Source organism: Cyprinodon tularosa, unplaced genomic scaffold (genome assembly GCF_016077235.1).
Source record: "Cyprinodon tularosa strain WSP-4 unplaced genomic scaffold, ASM1607723v1 ctg352, whole genome shotgun sequence".
Taxonomy (NCBI): Eukaryota; Metazoa; Chordata; class Actinopteri; order Cyprinodontiformes; family Cyprinodontidae; genus Cyprinodon; species Cyprinodon tularosa.
Window position 1 is genome coordinate 650,246 of NW_024039066.1, and position 18,233 is coordinate 668,478.

The 18,233-nt window shown below is 50.8% G+C and overlaps 1 protein-coding gene across 2 annotated transcripts; it reads left to right on the top strand.

Annotated features, from left to right (window-relative positions):
- Positions 1–158: 158 nt before the first annotated feature.
- Positions 159–13,002, top strand: amdhd2 (amidohydrolase domain containing 2). 2 transcript variants are annotated; one of them, XM_038295279.1, is made up of 12 exons: positions 159–349; positions 3,430–3,605; positions 5,041–5,177; positions 6,048–6,187; positions 6,263–6,317; positions 7,358–7,570; positions 7,640–7,728; positions 7,811–7,955; positions 9,722–9,829; positions 10,394–10,462; positions 10,624–10,725; positions 12,205–13,002. In XM_038295279.1, the coding sequence occupies exons 2-12, from the start codon at positions 3,523–3,525 to the stop codon at positions 12,282–12,284; spliced, it is 1,221 nt and encodes a 406-aa protein (XP_038151207.1). In that variant the 5' UTR covers positions 159–349; positions 3,430–3,522; the 3' UTR covers positions 12,285–13,002. The 2 variants fall into 2 exon arrangements, with proteins under 2 accessions (XP_038151207.1, XP_038151206.1); XM_038295278.1 differs by having other exon boundaries at positions 160–349; positions 3,461–3,605.
- Positions 13,003–18,233: the final 5,231 nt, after the last annotated feature.

Genomic DNA, 18,233 nt, shown 5'->3' on the forward strand with positions numbered 1-18,233 from the left:
CTTTTATACTAAAGATTTTGGTTAAACGTTTTAATGATTTGTTTTTAGACTTTATAACCTTTGAAACTTTCTTGTGTTTTAAAGTCAGCTGACTCAGCAGATCTGAACTACGTCACAGCTTTGAGCGGCTGTTTCCGGTCAGCTGACCTGCAGCTCTGCTCGGTCACATGACTCCTCCGCTCAGCCTTCCAGCTGCAGGCGGATCAGAAAACGGTCCGAACCTCCTTCAGCTCCCGCTGCTCCTGGTTCTCCTGCTGCTTCGCAGGCTGTCTGCTGACTGCCGGGTCTTGAGCCTCCCACCGGGTCCTGGCCTGAGCCGAAGGGGCCCCCGGTAGAAGCATCGCCGGAGGTAAGAAGGTGCAGCAGCTCATTAATCGGACTGTTTTTGAACGCATTTTGGTTTAAAGGCGGAGGCCTGGGTTAGCTGAGTGAAGGTCAGAGGTCAAAGTCTGCTCCAGATAAGATCAGATCTGCTGCATCGCTGCTGTCAGCCAGGGGCCGCCAAGGGCCACAGGAGGCCCCAAGCAGGAGTTCACTATGGGCCCCGGGCCAGCTGGCACCAAGGGGCCCTCAGGGACCACATGGGGCCCCACAGTGGGACTTTTCATTTCTCTGTTGCTCTTCTTTTTTAATCATGTTTCATTTATAGAGAAAATTAAAAAAGAAACAAAGAATGTTAAAGACTGAGACTCCGGATCAGGAGGAGGTGATCTCTGCACCAACTGCTACACCTCCTCTCTCTAGTCACCTCCTCTCTCTAGTAACCTCCTCTCTCTAGTAACCTCCTCTCTCTAGTAACCTCCTCTCTCTAGTCACCTCCTCTCTCTAGTCACCTCCTCTCTCTACTCACCTCCTCTCTCTAGTAACCTCCTCTATCTAGTCACCTCCTCTCTCTAGTCACCTCCTCCCTGTAGTCACCTCCCCTCTAGTCACCTCCTCTATCTAGTCACCTCCTCTATCTAGTCACCTCCTCTGTCTAGTCACCTCCTCTCTCTAGTCACCTCCTCCCTGTAGTCACCTCCTCTCTCTAGTCACCTCCTCTCTCTAGTCACCTCCCCCCTGTAGTCACCTCCTCTATCTAGTCACCTCCTCTCTCTAGTAACCTCCTTTATAGTCACCTCCTCTCTCTAGTCACCTCCTCTCTCTAGTCACCTCCTCTCTCTAGTCACCTCCACCCTGTAGTCACCTCTTCTCCTCTAGTCACCACATCCCTTCTAGTCACCCCCTCTGTAGTCACCTCCTCTCTAGTCACCTCCTCTCTCTAGTCACCTCCTCTCTCTACTCACCTCCTCTCTCTAGTCACCTCCTCTCTCTAGTCACCTCCTCTCTCTACTCACCTCCTCTCTCTAGTAACCTCTATCTAGTCACCTCCTCTGTCTAGTCACCTCCTCTCTCTAGTCACCTCCTCCCTGTAGTCACCTCCCCTCTAGTCACCTCCTCTCTCTAGTCACCTCCTCCCTGTAGTCACCTCCCCTCTAGTCACATCCTCTATCTAGTCACCTCCTCTATCTAGTCACCTCCTCTGTCTAGTCACCTCCTCTCTCTAGTCACCTCCTCCCTGTAGTCACCTCCTCTCTCTAGTCACCTCCTCTCTCTAGTCACCTCCCCCCTGTAGTCACCTCCTCTATCTAGTCACCTCCTCTCTCTAGTAACCTCCTTTATAGTCACCTCCTCTCTCTAGTCACCTCCTCTCTCTAGTCACCTCCTCTCTCTAGTCACCTCCACCCTGTAGTCACCTCTTCTCCTCTAGTCACCACATCCCTTCTAGTCACCCCCTCTGTAGTCACCTCCTCTCTAGTCACCTCCTCTCTCTAGTCACCTCCTCTCTCTACTCACCTCCTCTCTCTAGTCACCTCCTCTCTCTAGTCACCTCCTCTCTCTAGTCACCTCCTCTCTCTAGTAACCTCTATCTAGTCACCTCCTCTGTCTAGTCACCTCCTCTCTCTAGTCACCTCCTCCCTGTAGTCACCTCCCCTCTAGTCACCTCCTCTCTCTAGTCACCTCCTCCCTGTAGTCACCTCCCCTCTAGTCACCTCCTCTATCTAGTCACCTCCTCTGTCTAGTCACCTCCTCTCTCTAGTCACCTCCTCCCTGTAGTCACCTCCCCTCTAGTCACCTCCTCTCTCTAGTCACCTCCTCCCTGTAGTCACCTCCTCTATCTAGTCACCTCCTCTCTCTAGTAACCTCCTTTATAGTCACCTCCTCTCTCTAGTCACCTCCTCTCTCTAGTCACCTCCACCCTGTAGTCACCTCTTCTCCTCTAATCACCACATCCCTTCTAGTCACCCCCTCTGTAGTCACCTCCTCTCTCTACTCACCTCCTCTCTCTAGTCACCTCCTCTCTCTAGTCACCTCCTCTCTCTAGTAACCTCCTTTATAGTCACCTCCTCTCTCTAGTCACCTCCTCTCTCTAGTCACCTCCTCTCTCTAGTCACCTCCTCTCTCTAGTAACCTCCTTTATAGTCACCTCCTCTCTCTAGTCACCTCCTCTCTCTAGTCACCTCCTCTCTCTAGTCACCTCCACCCTGTAGTCACCTCTTCTCCTCTAGTCACCACATCCCTTCTAGTCACCCCCTCTGTAGTCACCTCCTCTCTAGTCACCTCCTCTCTAGTCACCTCCTCTCTAGTCACCTCCTCTCTCTAGTCACCTCCTCTCTAGTCACCTCCTCTGTAGTCACCTCCTCTCTCTAGTCACCTCCTCTCTAGTCACCTCCTCTGTAGTCACCTCCTCTCTCTAGTCACCTCCTCTCTAGTCAACCTCTCTAGTCACCTCCTCTCTAGTCAACCTCTCTAGTCACCTCCTCTGTAGTCACCTCCTCTCTCTAGTCACCTCCTCTCTAGTCAACCTCTCCAGTCACCTCCTCTGTAGTCACCTCCTCTGTAGTCACCTCCTCTGTAGTCACCTCCTCTCTCTAGTCACCTCCTCTCTAGTCACCTCCTCTGTAGTCACCTCCTCTCTCTAGTCACCTCCTCTGTAGTCACCTCCTCTCTCTAGTCACCTCCTCTGTAGTCACCTCCTCTCTCTAGTCACCTCCTCTCTAGTCACCTCCTCTGTAGTCACCTCCTCTCTCCAGTCACCTCCTCTCTCTAGTAACCTCCTTTATAGTAACCTCCTCTGTAGTCACCTCCTCCCTGTAGTCACCTCCTCTCTCTAGTCACCTCCTCCCTGTAGTCACCTCCTCCATGTAGTCACCTCCTCTCTAGTCACCTCCTCTCTCTAGTCACCTCCTCCCTGTAGTCACCTCCTCCATGTAGTCACCTCCTCTCTAGTCACCTCCTCTCTAGTCACCTCCATGTAGTCACCTCCTCTCTAGTCACCTCCTCCATGTAGTCACCTCCTCTCTAGTCACCTCCTCTCTAGTCACCTCCATGTAGTCACCTCCTCTCTAGTCACCTCCTCCATGTAGTCACCTCCTCCACACCTGACAGGGTAGCGCTCTAACTTCCTGTTCCTGTACAGGCAGCGTCTGATTGGCTGAGACCATCCGGGGCTTCGTCTCTGGCCTCCTGAGAGAGAGAGACATGCCGTCCAACAGAAGCGTGTCTGATGCTCCGATCCGCCGTTTCGTCAACTGCAGAATCCTGAGAGGACACGCGCTGCAGAGGTACCGGCAAGGTCAAAGGTCACGCTCTGGAGGGAGAGCTATGATGCCCTCAGAAAGCTGCAGTTATTTAACATATTATGGGATAGTTGGAGACCCTTTGGATGGAGGTCATTCCAGGCTGATGCTGGACTGTTTGTTCTATTCAGTTCATTTCGACAGCTCTGATCTAGGTGTACTTTCTATGTCAGAAGATAGCAGCTAACTAGCTAAACTGCTCTGAGATCCAGCTCCCAGGGAACATGAGAAACTTCCTGGATCAGGTTCTGGTTTATGTGGGTAGAACCTGGTGATAGTGAGATGAAGCCTCATGAGGCTAAATGCTTCAGAATCATTCAACTGATCCTCACAGTTCCTGAGGCTCCATGTGAACACGTCACCACCTACTGGTGTAAAGCAGAACTACAGTTAGTAATAAAATCTGTGATTTTTTTCCCCCTTTTTATGTTCCTCTGAAATTGTAAGTGTGTATAATAAAATATTTTGCAATTTTTTTAAGTCTAAAATTTCTTAGAACAATCATTTAAGGTGCAGAGTTTTTCTGCCACTTTAGTGAAATAAACTTAAGCAGGCAGTGAAAGTGTTATTTTTATTCACACGTTATAGTTTTTCCAGTTTTTGCTTTTAATCAGGTTGAAAGTTCTGTAAAATCTTTTTTTTTGGCTAAACCGACCTAATTTGGCAGCGTTTTTACCCAATTTATATTTTTACTCGGGCAAACCAATGCAAATTATTGTCATTATCCAAAATAATTAAGTTTAATCGCAACGTTCAAATGTCAAAGTCAGGTCTTGAACCATCAACCTCTGGAGTGAGAGTCTGTGTCTTACAGATGACGCCACATGTATGGATTACCCTCAAATGGAGAAAATACTACGTAACACTGACGTGCTAACACGAACTTTGTCCGGTGGCGTGCTCAGATTTTGATCATTACATTGTTTATTCTCTCCAAAATAGTTTTAAACAACTAGATTGGTTGTTTTTTCCAACCAATCTATTCTTAGAATCTATCCAAACTCTATCCAGCTGACAGCAGCTCATCTGGACTGAACACTGAGGCTGTTTAGATGCCTGTCAAAGTTCTTGCGCTTCCCGAAGCGGTCGCCTGGTATTACGGTAGCGAGGCCTCGGACATCATCAATTTTGGCCCCTCCTCTAAATGAATCACGCCTCGACACACGCTTTGGGGAAACGCCACCTCCATTACTCGACACACGCCTCGAAGCCTCGGCTCATCTCGCAAAATCACTTGTAGAACCGGATTGGGTTCTGATCAGATCAGAACTCCATCGACAATGAACCAGAATCCAACCCAAATCCAGTTCCTGTCAGGATCCAGCCGGTTTCAGGACGTAGAGTCCAGGCAGCTGCTGCAGCTTCTCAGACCGTCTAGAGGAGCTGGATCAGAACCTGAAGCCGATCTTTGTCTGAGCAGAGAGGACCTGTGGGTGCGTGAAGGGAAGATACTAGATCCAGAGAAGTTGTTCTTCGATGAACAGGGCTACGCCGACCAGCTGGTGGACTGCGAGGACAGCATCATCGCACCGGGATTCATTGACGTCCAGATCAACGGTGAGGAATGTGAAGGAACGTCTCCTTCCTCAGAGGAACGTCTCCTTCCTCAGAGGAACGTCTCCTTCCTCAGAGGAACGTCTCCTTCCTCAGAGGAACGTCTCCTTCCTCAGAGGAACGTCTCCTTCCTCAGAGGAACGTCTCCTTCCTCATAGGAACGTCTCCTTCCTCAGAGGAACGTCTCCTTCCTCAGAGGAACGTCTCCTTCCTCAGAGGAACGTCTCCTTCCGCAGAGGAACGTCTCCTTCCGCAGAGGAACGTCTCCTTCCTCAGAGGAACGTCTCCTTCCGCAGAGGAACGTCTCCTTCCTCAGAGGAACGTCTCCTTCCGCAGAGGAACGTCTCCTTCAGCAGAGGAACGTCTCCTTCCGCAGAGGAACGCCTCCTTCCGCAGAGGAACGCCTCCATCCGCAGAGGAACGTCTCCTTCCGCAGAGGAACGTCTCCTTCCGCAGAGGAACGTCTCCTTCCGCAGAGGAACGTCTCCTTCAGCAGAGGAACGTCTCCTTCAGCAGAGGAACGTCTCCTTCCGCAGAGGAACGTCTCCTTCCGCAGAGGAACGCCTCTCCTTCAGCAGAGGAACGTCTCTCCTTCCTCAGAGGAAGGTCTCCTTCTACATAGGAACGTCTCCTTCCTCAGAGGAACGTCTCCTTCTGCAGAGGAACGTCTCCTTCCTCAGAGGAACGTCTCCTTCTGCAGAGGAACGTCTCCTTCCTCAGAGGAACGTCTCCTTCTACATAGGAACGTCTCCTTCCTCAGAGGAAGGTCTCCTTCTGCAGAGGAAGGTCTCCTTTCTCAGAGGAACGCCTCCTTCTGCAGAGGAACCCGTAGGACCGCGGCCGCTGATGTGGAACTTTCTTCTCCTCCTGCAGGAGGCTATGGCGTGGACTTCTCTCAGCCCTCTGATGACGTCTCTGCTGGAGTGTCCCTGGTGGCCAAGAAGGTCCTGGAGCACGGCGTGACCTCCTTCTGTCCCACCCTGGTGACGTCGCCGTCTGCCGTCTACCATAAGGTGGCTTATCTGAGCTGGAGCTGATCCCACAGATGAAGCTTCTGGATTTCAAATCCAACTCTGTCTGTTTTTCAGGTTCTGCCTCAGGTTCAGGTTCACGATGGAGGACAAAATGGAGCTGGAGTTCTGGGTAAGATTGGCTTCAACCCCAGCAGATGTTCTCCATCTTTACAGAACCGCCCTGAAGGTTCTTCTTGCTCATTGTTTTCATCAGAACTCAGACTGGTTTGATACCCAGACCAGGTGTAGCAAGCAGAACTGGATCCAGAACAGTCCAGAACCTTCAGGTTGAAGCTCACTGAGGGGAACCTCATGGGACCCCTGTAGCTCTGATGGGTCATTACCAGCTGACCTGGTCCTTGAGCTCATGGGCATAATAATGACCCGATTCTGACCCGGGTCAGGAGATTGCTGGATCTTCTCCTCCTTCTGTATAACACCTCCGAGATCCAAATTCTGCTGCTTCTGGTTCAGTCCTTCTTCACAGTTGAAGGTACTGAGAAAAGGTTCCGGTCTGATCGGTCAGGTTCCGGTTCTGGTCCAGTCGATCTGGTCCTGTTTGGATTCTGGTCCTGGTCCGGTTGGTTCGGTTGGTCTGGTTCTGGTCCAGGTTGTCTGGTTCTGGTCCAGTCTGTCTGGTTCTGATTCTGGTCCTGGTGTGGTTTTTGTCCTGATGTGGTTCTGGTTCTGTTCTATTTCTGTTCCTAGTCTGATTCTGGTCCTGGTCTAGTTCTGATTCTGGTCTAAATCTGGTCTGATTCTAGTCCTGGTTCTGGTTCTGGTCTGACTCTAGTCCTGGTTCTGATTCTAGTCCTGGTTCTGGTCTGATTCTGATTCTGGTCTGATTCTAGTCCTGGTTCTGGTTCTGGTCTGATTCTACTCCTGGTTCTGGTTCTGGTCTGATTCTAGTCCTGGTTCTGATTCTGGTCTGATTCTACTCCTGGTTCTGGTCTGATTCTACTCCTGGTTCTGATTCTGGTCTGATTCTAGTCCTGGTTCTGGTCTGGTTATGATTCTGGTCTGATTCTAGTCCTGGTTCTGGTCTGATTCTACTCCTGGTTCTGATTCTGGTCTGATTCTAGTACTGGTTCTGGTCTGATTCTACTCCTGGTTCTGATTCTGGTCTGATTCTAGTACTGGTTCTGGTCTGATTCTTCCTGGGTTCTGCAGGGTTCCACCTGGAGGGTCCGTTCATCAGCGCTGAGAAGAAAGGAGCCCACCCGGAGCGGTACCTGCGGACCTTTGGTTCTGGAGGGATGGAGGACCTGATGGAGGCCTACGGCAGCCTAGAGAATGTCGCCATGGTGACGCTGGCTCCAGAGCTGCCCAACAGCCAATCAGTGGTCAGGAAGCTTCACCAGCAGGGCGTGACTGTGTCTTTAGGTGATTTCTGACTCTGGGTTCTGGTTCTGATTCTGGTTCTGGTGTGTGACATGCAGCGGCTGTTTGCAGGTCATTCGGTGGCCAACCTGTCGCAGGCTGAGGACGCCGTCCAGAATGGAGCCTCCTTCATCACGCATCTCTTCAACGCCATGTTGCCTGTGAGTCCTGATCCATCAGAACTGAAGGCCGGGTCAGAACCTTAAACTCCCATTGATCAAATGTTCCGTCTGTTTGGACCAGTTCCACCACCGTGACCCGGGCATCGTGGGACTCCTGACCAGCGACCGCATCCCAGCAGGAAGGACGGTGTTCTACGGGATGATCTCAGACGGGATCCACACCAACCCGGCCGCCCTGCGGATCGCCCACAGAGCGCATCCATCAGGTTCTGACCCACCGGGCTCCGGCGGGCCCGGATCACCGAGCATGTGCAAACAAACATTAGATCATCTGGAAAAAATAACGTTCATCAGCACATTAACCCACTTGGACGGGTCGTTGCCCACAGTGACATCACGGAGGGAGGCGGAGTCCAACCATAAACTCCCCCGGCGCTGCCTGGTTGGTCTCTCAGAAGCTTTGGGTCAGTCTGAGCATCTGAAGCTGCAGCCGTCTGTCAGCGATCCATAGTCCTGATGGCGCCGGCGTTAGAGAGGGTCGTTCCAGGTCACCGCTGCTGCTCCTGATGGTGCCGGAGTTAGAGAGGGTCGGTCCAGGTCACCGCTGCTGCTCCTGATGGCGCCGGCGTTGGAGAGGGTCGGTCCAGGTCACCGCTGCTGCTCCTGATGGCGCAGAGCGTTAGAGAGGGTCGGTCCAGGTCACCGCTGCTGCTCCTGATGGTGCCGGCGTTAGAGAGGGTCGGTGCAGGTCACCGCTGCTGCTCCTGATGGCGCAGGCGTTAGAGAGGTTCGGTCCAGGTCACCGCTGCTGCTCCTGATGGCGCCGGAGTTAAAGAGGGTCGGTCCAGGTCACCGCTGCTGCTCCTGATGGCGCCGGCGTTAGAGAGGGTCGGTCCAGGTCACCGCTGCTGCTCCTGATGGCGCAGGCGTTAGAGAGGTTCGGTCCAGGTCACCGCTGCTGCTCCTGATGGCGCCGGAGTTAGAGAGGGTCGGTCCAGGTCACCGCTGCTGCTCCTGATGGCGCCGGCGTTAGAGAGGGTCGGTCCAGGTCACCGCTGCTGCTCCTGATGGCGCAGAGCGTTAGAGAGGGTCGGTCCAGGTCCCCGCTGCTGCTCCTGATGGCGCAGAGCGTTAGAGAGGGTCGGTCCAGGTCACCGCTGCTGCTCCTGATGGCGCAGAGCGTTAGAGAGGGTCGGTCCAGGTCACCGCTGCTGCTCCTGATGGCGCCGGCGTTAGAGAGGGTCGGTCCAGGTCACCGCTGCTGCTCCTGATGGCGCCGGCGTTAGAGAGGGTCGGTCCAGGTCACCGCTGCTGCTCCTGATGGCGCTAGATCTACATGCATGACTGCAGAGTTTGGATCTAAAGGGTTCTGGACGGGTTCTGGTCTGCGTTGCTGTTGGGTTGGCGGTCTGCTGATCCCTGATCAGTCCAGCTCCTAATCTACTAACAGCCGCAGGTTTGGGACCTCCTACTCTAATCGGACCCCAGATCAGTCCGGCTCTGCGTTTTTTTTCACAGGGCGCCTGATAGCGCCGGAGGAGCTCTGATCTCCGTTCTCCGATACCAGCGGCGTTTACTGTCCCGCTCATCAGCAGGATGGAATATAGCGGCGCTGCAGAAAGGTTAGCGGGTTTAAAGACGGCAGAATAAAGAGCAGGACTTTACATCCCAGATGTTTCCCTGGAACGTTCACCGCGCTCACTGCTCATCCACGCCGTCCAGCTGGGTCAATGTTCTGATGTCCTGGTCAGGTGGCAGTTATTCAGCGGTAACGCGGCGGGACGGCCCCCACCCTGACAGGGAGGGCCTGTCTGTAGACCGGAAACATTTCCTGTTATCTTTAGCGGCCAACTGCTGCCTGATTAATAAAGAAAAACTCTTCAATTTTAATAACAAAGATATTATTGATGTTTTCTGAATGTTTGTGGGAGTGAAATCCTGTTTCCTCCAAGAAACAATCTATACTTAGCCTCCAGGATATAAACAAAGTCCGGATGTTCAGTCTGGTGACGTGTCGTCGTTTCTCTCTCAGGGTTGGTGTTGGTGACGGACGCCATCACAGCCATGGGTCTTCCTCCAGGCCGCCACACTCTGGGCCAGCAGGTCATCGAGATCCAGGGTCTCCATGCCTATGTAGCAGGTCTGCTTCTCCCTTTGCTCAATGTCTCTGCAGCAGTGAGGGAGTTTTCACCATGTGGGTCGGTGGACCAGCTGAGCTAGAACTAAACGTCCACAAAAACATTATGGTTCAGAGAAGAAGAATTAAAGCCTTCACAGATTTCTGTCAGTCAGAGACGAGTTTCTATAGTTAATGGGAGAGATGAATGAAGCAGGATGATGAAAAAGGGGTCCCTATGTCCTCCAGCAGTCTAAGCCTATAGCAGCAGAACTATAGAGATAGCTCAGGATAACCTGAGCCACTCTAACTATAAGCTTTATCAAAAAGGAAAGTTTTAAGCCTAGACAGGGTGTCTGCCTCACGGACTAAAACTGGTAGTTGGTTCCACAGGAGAGGAGCCTGATAACTAAAAGATCTGCCTCCCATTCTACTTTTAGAAGTTCTAGGAACTCTTATCCCCTATGTCCATTCCGCGGGTTCTTCACTCTCCTAGTTATGGCGGAGAAGAGAAACCTCACACATCGCTGCATGTCTTGATGTTAGTTGCTGCTTATTAGTCCTCTCCATGTCCGGTTTGTGTTCCAGGCACTAAGACGCTCAGCGGCAGCATAGCCACCATGGATATGTGTGTGCGGCACTTCAGACAGGCTTCAGGTCAGATCTCTGCTTCATCCGGTCTGCTTCTCCAAAGCTGCCAGCCCCACCCTGCAGATCAGGACCGCTAGTTCTGGTTTCCAGGGGGTCTGTGCTGATACTGGTCCCACCGGGCCCATCGTCCAGGTCCAGCTGGTCTCACAGATGTTCTTCTCCTTCAGGCTGCAGTGTGGAAGAAGCTCTGGAAGCTGCCTCCCTCCACCCAGCTCAGCTGCTGGGCATCAGCCACAGGAAGGGGAACTTGGACTATGGCGCCGATGCAGGTTAGAACCGCCAAAGCCTTCTCTGGGTTAGGGTCCGTTAACCCTAAACCCGCCCCTCTGAAGTCCTTTAGGTCTGCTGACGTTCTGAAGGCGTCTGTTGGTCAGTGGTGGTCTATCCTGATTAACACTAGTTAAAGGGAAATCATATTAGGGTTGGACATGGATAGAAATGTTCTCCTTATCAGAGCAAAATTTTGGAAATGTCTATTTAAAAAAAAAAAAATAAAGGATTGAGGATTCTGGCAGTTCTAGGATCAGGATTCTGGCAGTTCTAGGATCAGGATTCTGGCAGTTCTAGGATCAGGATTCTGGCAGTTCTGGGATCAGGATTCTGGGAGTTCTAGGATCAGGATTCTGGGAGTTCTGGGATCAGGATTCTGGGAGTTCTAGGATCAGGATTCTGGGAGTTCTAGAATCAGGATTCTGGCAGTTCTAGGATCAGGATTCTGGGAGTTCTAGAATCAGGATTCTGGCAGTTCTAGGATCAGGATTCTGGCAGTTCTAGAATCAGGATTCTGGCAGTTCTAGGATCAGGATTCTGGGAGTTCTAGAATCAGGATTCTGGCAGTTCTAGGATCAGGATTCTGGGAGTTCTAGAATCAGGATTCTGGCAGTTCTAGGATCAGGATTCTGGGAGTTCTAGAATCAGCATTCTGGGAGTTCTAGAATCAGGATTCTGGCAGTTCTAGGATCAGGATTCTGGCACTTCTGGGATCAGGATTCTGGCAGTTCTAGGATCAGGATTCTGGCAGTTCTGGGATCAGGATACTGGGAGTTCTAGGATCAGGATACTGGGAGTTCTAGGATCAGGATACTGGGAGTTCTAGGATCAGGATACTGGGAGTTCTAGGATCAGGATTCTGGCAGTTCTGGGATCAGGATTCTGGGAGTTCTAGGATCAGGATACTGGGAGTTCTAGGATCAGGATTCTGGGAGTTCTAGGATCAGGATACTGGGAGTTCTAGGATCAGGATTCTGGCAGTTCTGGGATCAGGATACTGGGAGTTCTGGGATCAGGATTCTGGCAGTTCTAGGATCAGGATTCTGGCAGTTCTAGGATCAGGATTCTGGCAGTTCTAGGATCAGGATTCTGGCAGTTCTGGGATCAGGATACTGGGAGTTCTAGGATCAGGATTCTGGGAGTTCTAGGATCAGGATTCTGGGCATACTCTACTAGTTTTTTTAATCCATTATTTTGGATCAGGCTGTTCCAGCCTCATGGTCGATTTACCAGAACCTTACGTGTGTGCAAACAATTCCAGATTGACGAGTCCGCCCGGTGCCATCGCTCGGCGCCGAGTCAGACGTGGCTTTTGGTCGTGCAGTGTGACCTTTTAGATTGCGTCAGAGCGTCGGGCCGCACAGCAAAGAACATATTGAGCTGTGAACCTTTAAACCCAGCAGTTTGAGTTAAGCTGAGTTTAACCATTGAAAATGGCTGCCTTTAAAAGCCATCCTGTCTGTTTCCTCTGTTCCCAGATCTGGTTCTGCTGGATGATGCGCTGAATGTCAGAGCCACGTTCATCTCAGGAGAGGAGGTCTGGAAAAGAGACGCATAGAAGAACCTCGGTGCCTTCGGATTCTTTGTTGTTTGCTTCTTAGAGTTTTGGTCTGGAACCAGATCAGCCTCACTGAGGTTCTGTTCATGTAGCTCTGTTCTGGTGGTAAAATGAGTCCACTGACATAAACTTCATCATATCCTGGATTATTGGAGCTCTGAGGATGAGAGGGAACTTCCCTGAAGGACCAACGGCTGCCAGGAAATCAGCAGCGGAATCCTTCCCATCCTCCCCATCGCTGAAGCTCGTCAGCAAGGAGCTGCTGGAAGATCTTCAGGTCCTCAGGAACGGCAGCCTGAAAGCATTAAGAAAGAGGGAATCTGACTTCAACAACAAAAAGGAGGATCCAGGAGGAGGAAAATGGCACCAAGAGATGAACAGAACTCCAGAATGAAAAGCGCTCCTAATCAGAAACTAAGACGAGCCGACAGCACCGAGCAAAGACTAGAACATGAGCTAATGCTGAAGAAAGGACCCAACAGAACCACCTCAGGAACCCAGCCTAGTGGAACCTCCAGGGGTCCAACAGAACCAATAAAAGGCTCCAGTTCATCTCACCCAGTTTGATTCCCATTTTAAGCCAAACTGCCAACAGCTGGATTTCAGTTTTTAACCCAGAGTTTAGTTCTGTGTCCAGAGCTTCCGCTCATTCAGACCCAGTTTGTTTTGGACGGTTTGAAATCTGGAACTGTTTTAATAAATGTTCTTTAATCAATGAGTCGGTCGTGTCTGATATCTGAGGAAGTTTGAAGGTCTGGGATCTGAGCTGGAGTTGATGGATGATCCCAGAAGGATCTCCTCTGGCTTCATCCTTCATGGCACCATGACTTTCCAAACCATCAACGTTCCACAGCAAACTGTCCAACCCTTCCTCACCAAATCATACCCAGCATGCACATAGAACACATTTACTCCAATTCCATGTCCTGCATCATAGCAGCATAGCGTGATGCGTCCTGCTGCAAGGCATCAAACTGCTCCACCATAACCAACCGTACGGTGCTGCAGGGTACTGCACCACATTAACATAGCATGCTATACAGTACCACACTGCACCACATTAGCATAGCATACTGGACCACATTAGCATAGCATGCTATACAGTACCACACTGCACCACATTAGCATAGCATACTATACATTAGCATAGCATACTATACTGTACCACACTGCAGCACTTGGCTCTCTATCTGCAGGGTTCCTGCTGGTTCCTAGAATGTTTTTTTGTATTTATGATCTTCAATGGTTTCTCTTGTTTCTTGTTTTAAAGATTATATATTTAAAACCAGTGTTGGGCACGTTACTTTGAAAAAGTAATTAGTTATAGTTACTAGTTACTTCTCCCAAAAAGTAACTGAGTTACTAACTGAGTTACTCCACAATAAAAGTAACTAGTTACTAGTAAAAGTAACTATTGCGTTACTTTTGCGTTTCTCGCCCCCGTAACCCTCCCCACCCAGCCCCCACCTTCTCGCCGTGTGTTTCAAAGCCAGCTGAATAGAGCGGACGACAAAGACAAGAACCTGCAGAGAGTTTAGCATTTATTGCAACTCAACGTAAATGACATCAGGGGGAACACCATGTGAAGTTTTTTAACAGGGCATTCAGATCTGGTGAAATTAATAATTGGGGATGTCTAATTCTGAAATCCTGTGTGTTTGGGTTGTTATAGATACTGCAACATCTATCTATCTATCTATCTATCTATCTATCTATCTATCTAGATGTATACTCTGCGTGTGACATAAAATATGAATCTCCATCCCTGCCACAAAGGCCATCAAATAATGTTTAAAATAAAAAATACAGTAGGTTGAAAAGGCAGAGCATCCATCCATCCATCCATCCAGATTTCTCCCTTTCATTTGATCGTTCACGCTCTCCATAGTTCTCCTGTGGCGCAAGCACATGGCGACTGTTGCGCGCCTTTAGCGAGCAGCTCGACGTAAAACCGGTATTTCCATGTGGAAAACGCTGTTTTGCTGCTGAAGTCCTCCTCACTCTCCATCTCTCTGTGTGTGCTGTACGTTAACACCCGCCAGCAGAAACACCCACCTACCCAACTGACAGACGGAATCTCACTTTACATCAGCCATTCTCATCCTCCCCTCTCTCATGACAAGGCGCGCACCTCTGGATGACCTAAAAAATAATCTTTAATATCTCTTGAGCAAAAGTAGCACAAACAATATTTTTTTCTGCACAAATCTGCACTAACGTTGCACTAACCATTCAGTCTATTTGCAGAGTTTTTTGACGTGGGTGGGGTGTCAGCTTCACGCAGCTGCGCACGAGTCCTATCATGAAAAAAGGTTCATTGTGCGACCTGAGTAACGCGCAATGTCTGCAATGGTAACTGCGTTATAGTTACAGTCAAAGTAATTAGTTAGATTACTCGTTACTAAAACAAGGTAACGGCGTTAGTAACGCCGTTACTTTTAACGCCGTTAGTCCCATCACTGTTTAAAACATTATATTAAAGATAGTAGTCCACATAAAAAGCAACTAATGAAAGAATAAAGAGTGCAATGAAAATAAAGGGTTTTTCAATAAAAAAAAAGGGAAGACAGAAAAATAATAATATGACATGAAATAAGGAAAGTTCCTTAGAGGTTTTATGGGTGACCTTTAAAAAGCGTGGCGGGGAAATTCCAGTTCCCGGGGGCCGCTGCTGTGCAGCTTTCTGATCCAAACATTGGTCCAACGCCTAACCCTAATCCAACCATATAGACTTTAGAACCCTGGTCCACCAGTGGAAGCAGGACGGGTCTAGATGATGGATAGCTGCTCTATATCTGGATCCAGTGCTGGTCCAGTTCTCATCTCCACACTGCTTCTCTCCAAGGTTCTGTCTTGTTTGCAGATATGAAGCAGAGTTTCTCAGGCAGGTTCTGGTGGTTCTGTTCCAGCTGCAGGGAAACGCTGGGTTCTCCATCACACACAGACTGGTCTACCGGAAGGCCGTCCAGGGTCTCTGGGAAACTGGACTCCCTCCAAGGGGTGTCCAGAGACGGCAGGTCTGCGCCGGCCGAGGCCGCTCTGAGGAGCAGCTGCAGGAACCAGAGAGGAAACCGTTTGGTTATCTAACATAACCCCAGTTCTTAGAATAATATGAGCGAGGTGTCTCGCTATGGGATGCAGCCTCCTGCAGCCCTGATAGAAGCATCTATCTCAATCTGCCAATCCTGATTGGCCGGTGGAAGTGCCCGTCATACGCCACGCCCCGTAGCTCCGACTACTAATCCGTGTGCGGATCACGGCACTCCAATTCAACAAGCAAACCTCTTCTCGCCGCCCTGCAAGAAGGGTCGTCTGGCGAGACACCTCGCTCATATTATTCTAAGAACTGGGGTTATGTTAGATAACCAAACGTTCTTTTTCATAATATTCACTCGGTGTCTCGCTATGGGATATGGTAGCTCCCGTATTGCCAGACAGCTTATCGAACAAGAACCGGCCGATGGGGAAGGTCCACAAGGTCAGTTATGACTCTAGGACCGCACTGGCCACGCACGGTCCAGACACGTCAAGCATGTAGAACCGGACAAAAGTCAGAGGCGAAGACCAATTCGCCGCTGAACAAATGTCCTGAACGGACACTCCCCGAAATAAAGCCCAGGACGCAGCCATCCCGCGGGTAGAGTGTGCATGCAGACCCGCCGGGGGCTGCAGACCCCTGCTTCCATACGCCAAAGCTATAGCCTCCACCACCCAGTGGGCGAGGCGTTGCTTTGTGATCGGCTGCCCCTTACGGGGCTCCGCCCAGGAGACAAAGAGCTGATCACTCATCCTGAAGCTCTGCGTCCTGTCCATATAAGAGCGCACGGCTCGAACAGGGCACAGCGTGTGCGCTCGCCGTTCACCTGGGAATGCGGCGAACGCCGCTAGCTCGATCGGTGAACAAGAACCAACCACTTTAGGAACAAAGGCCGGGTTGGGCTTCAGAACCATACGCGTGTATTCCGGGTCGAACCGGGTACATGCAGGGCTCACAGAGAGCGCATGAATGTCGCTGACTCGTTTCGCAGAGGCCAGGGCCAGTAACAGCACTGTCTTGAGAGACAGATGTTTAAGACTGGACCCCAACAACGGTTCAAATGGGGGTCCCTTAAGCCCCTCCAGAACCACCGACAAATCCCACGGAGGCAGCAAAGGTCTGGAGACAGGGAGGAGCCTGTGGGCGCCCTTCATAAACCGACAAACCAAAGGGTGTTGGCTCGCCGTTTTGTCTCCAAATCCTATATGGCATGCTGCTATAGCTGCCAGATAAACCTTAACCGTGGAAAAAGCTTTTCCTTTATCAATCAGTTCCTGTAAAAACGACAGAATCGCTGGTACAGAACACTGAAAAGGAACGTAGTCCCGTTCAAGACACCACCGCTCAAACAGTCCCCACTTGGAGCCATATAGGTTCCTAGTGGAGGGAGCCCTGGCGTTTTGGATAGTATTAATTACACTCTGAGGGAGCCCGGCAGTGGTTAAATTAAGCCACTCACGGGCCAGGCCCACAGCTGCAGTCGCTCCGGGTGTGGGTGGAACACTGTCCCCGCACCCTGCGAGAGCAGGTCCCTGCGCAGCGGCAGCTCCCAAGGCTGGGCGCACAGCAACTGGAATATCTCCGCCAGCCAGTGTTGCGCTGGCCAGTGCGGAGCTATTAGGATCAGTCTGTGATTGAATGCCCTCACTCTGGCGAGAGTGGGGGGTATCAGGGCCAGCGGTGGAAACGCGTATAGCAGCTCGTGCAGCCAGGCGTGCGCTAGTGCGTCTACGCCCAGAGGGGCATTCAGAGTGCTCAGACAGAAGAACAGCTCGCATTGAGCGTTTTCCCTGGACGCGAACAGATCTATCTGAGCGCGCCCGTAGCGCGCCCATATCTGCTCCACGACCTGTGGGTGCAGCTTCCATTCCCCGTACACTGGCGCGCCTCTGGACAGCAGGTCCGCACCCGTGTTCAAGTCTCCTGGGACGTGCGTCGCTCTCAGGGAGAGAAAGTGGGCACTCTCCCTGAGGTTATCCTGAGCTATCTCTATAGTTCTGCTGCTATAGGCTTAGACTGCTGGAGGACATAGGGACCCCTTTTTCATCATTCTGCTTCATTCTATCTCTATTCTCCCACTCTGCAGAATCTGTTAGTTCAATCTCTAACGTTCTGCTCTCTCTGCTTTTTCTCATAGTAGCTTCATCTGGTCTGTTCCTGTTTGGCTGTGACTCCATCCTGGAGAGAAATATCAGTTGTGCTGCTGCCATCAACACCTTTGTTTCTAGATGTTGGAGCTTGGCCTGTTTTCCAGTGTAGTCCTGTTTCTCTGACTGTGACTAACTGGATGTGCTCTCTTCATCCTCTGACATGGGAGCTGGCTCGGAGCTCGTCTGCCTGGCTGTGTGTTTCCTGGACGGGGCCGCCTGTGGAGCTGGTTGACAGTTGCCTTTTGTATCTATGCTTCTTTTTCTATGTCTGCTTCTGTCTCCTTGAACCCCAGTGGGCCTCAGCAGATGGCCGCTCACACTGAGCCTGGTTCTGCTGGAGGTTTCTTCCTGTTCAAAGGGAGTTTTTCCTCTCCACTGTCGCTACAAGCATGCTTAGTGTGAAGGATTGCTGAAGAGTCAATGAGTCGATGCAATCAGCTGGTTTTCCTTAGATAGAAAACTTTGAATCAATCTGACTGGATGATCTGGTGAACTGGAAAGAGATGATGTTTTGTGAATTGGAGCTATAGAAAAAAACTGAATAGAATTTCCTCAGAATCCTGATGGTTACCAGTTTATTCCTAACCTTAACCCTAACCCACTAAACTGATCCCTTACCGCAGCGGCTCCCAAACCTGTTCAGCTCCACACCACCTTCTGTGTCCATACTGTGTTGATGCATCCCAATCCTCCCACCACAGGATGCTGAGGGTTTTAGCTGTCAGAGCAGAAGCGGTAGACCACTATGAACTATAATTCAAA

What these genes read in the sequence shown, in the direction of transcription:
- amdhd2 (XM_038295279.1), top strand. Translation starts at nt 3,523, where the DNA reads ATGCCGTCCAACAGAAGCGTGTCTGATGCTCCGATCCGCCGTTTCGTC. An exon ending in TCTTCAACGCCATGTTGCCT is followed by an intron (nt 7,729 to 7,810) that starts GTGAGTCCTGAT and finishes TGTTTGGACCAG; the next exon opens with TTCCACCACCGTGACCCGGG. An exon ending in CCACAGAGCGCATCCATCAG is followed by an intron (nt 7,956 to 9,721) that starts GTTCTGACCCAC and finishes TTTCTCTCTCAG; the next exon opens with GGTTGGTGTTGGTGACGGAC.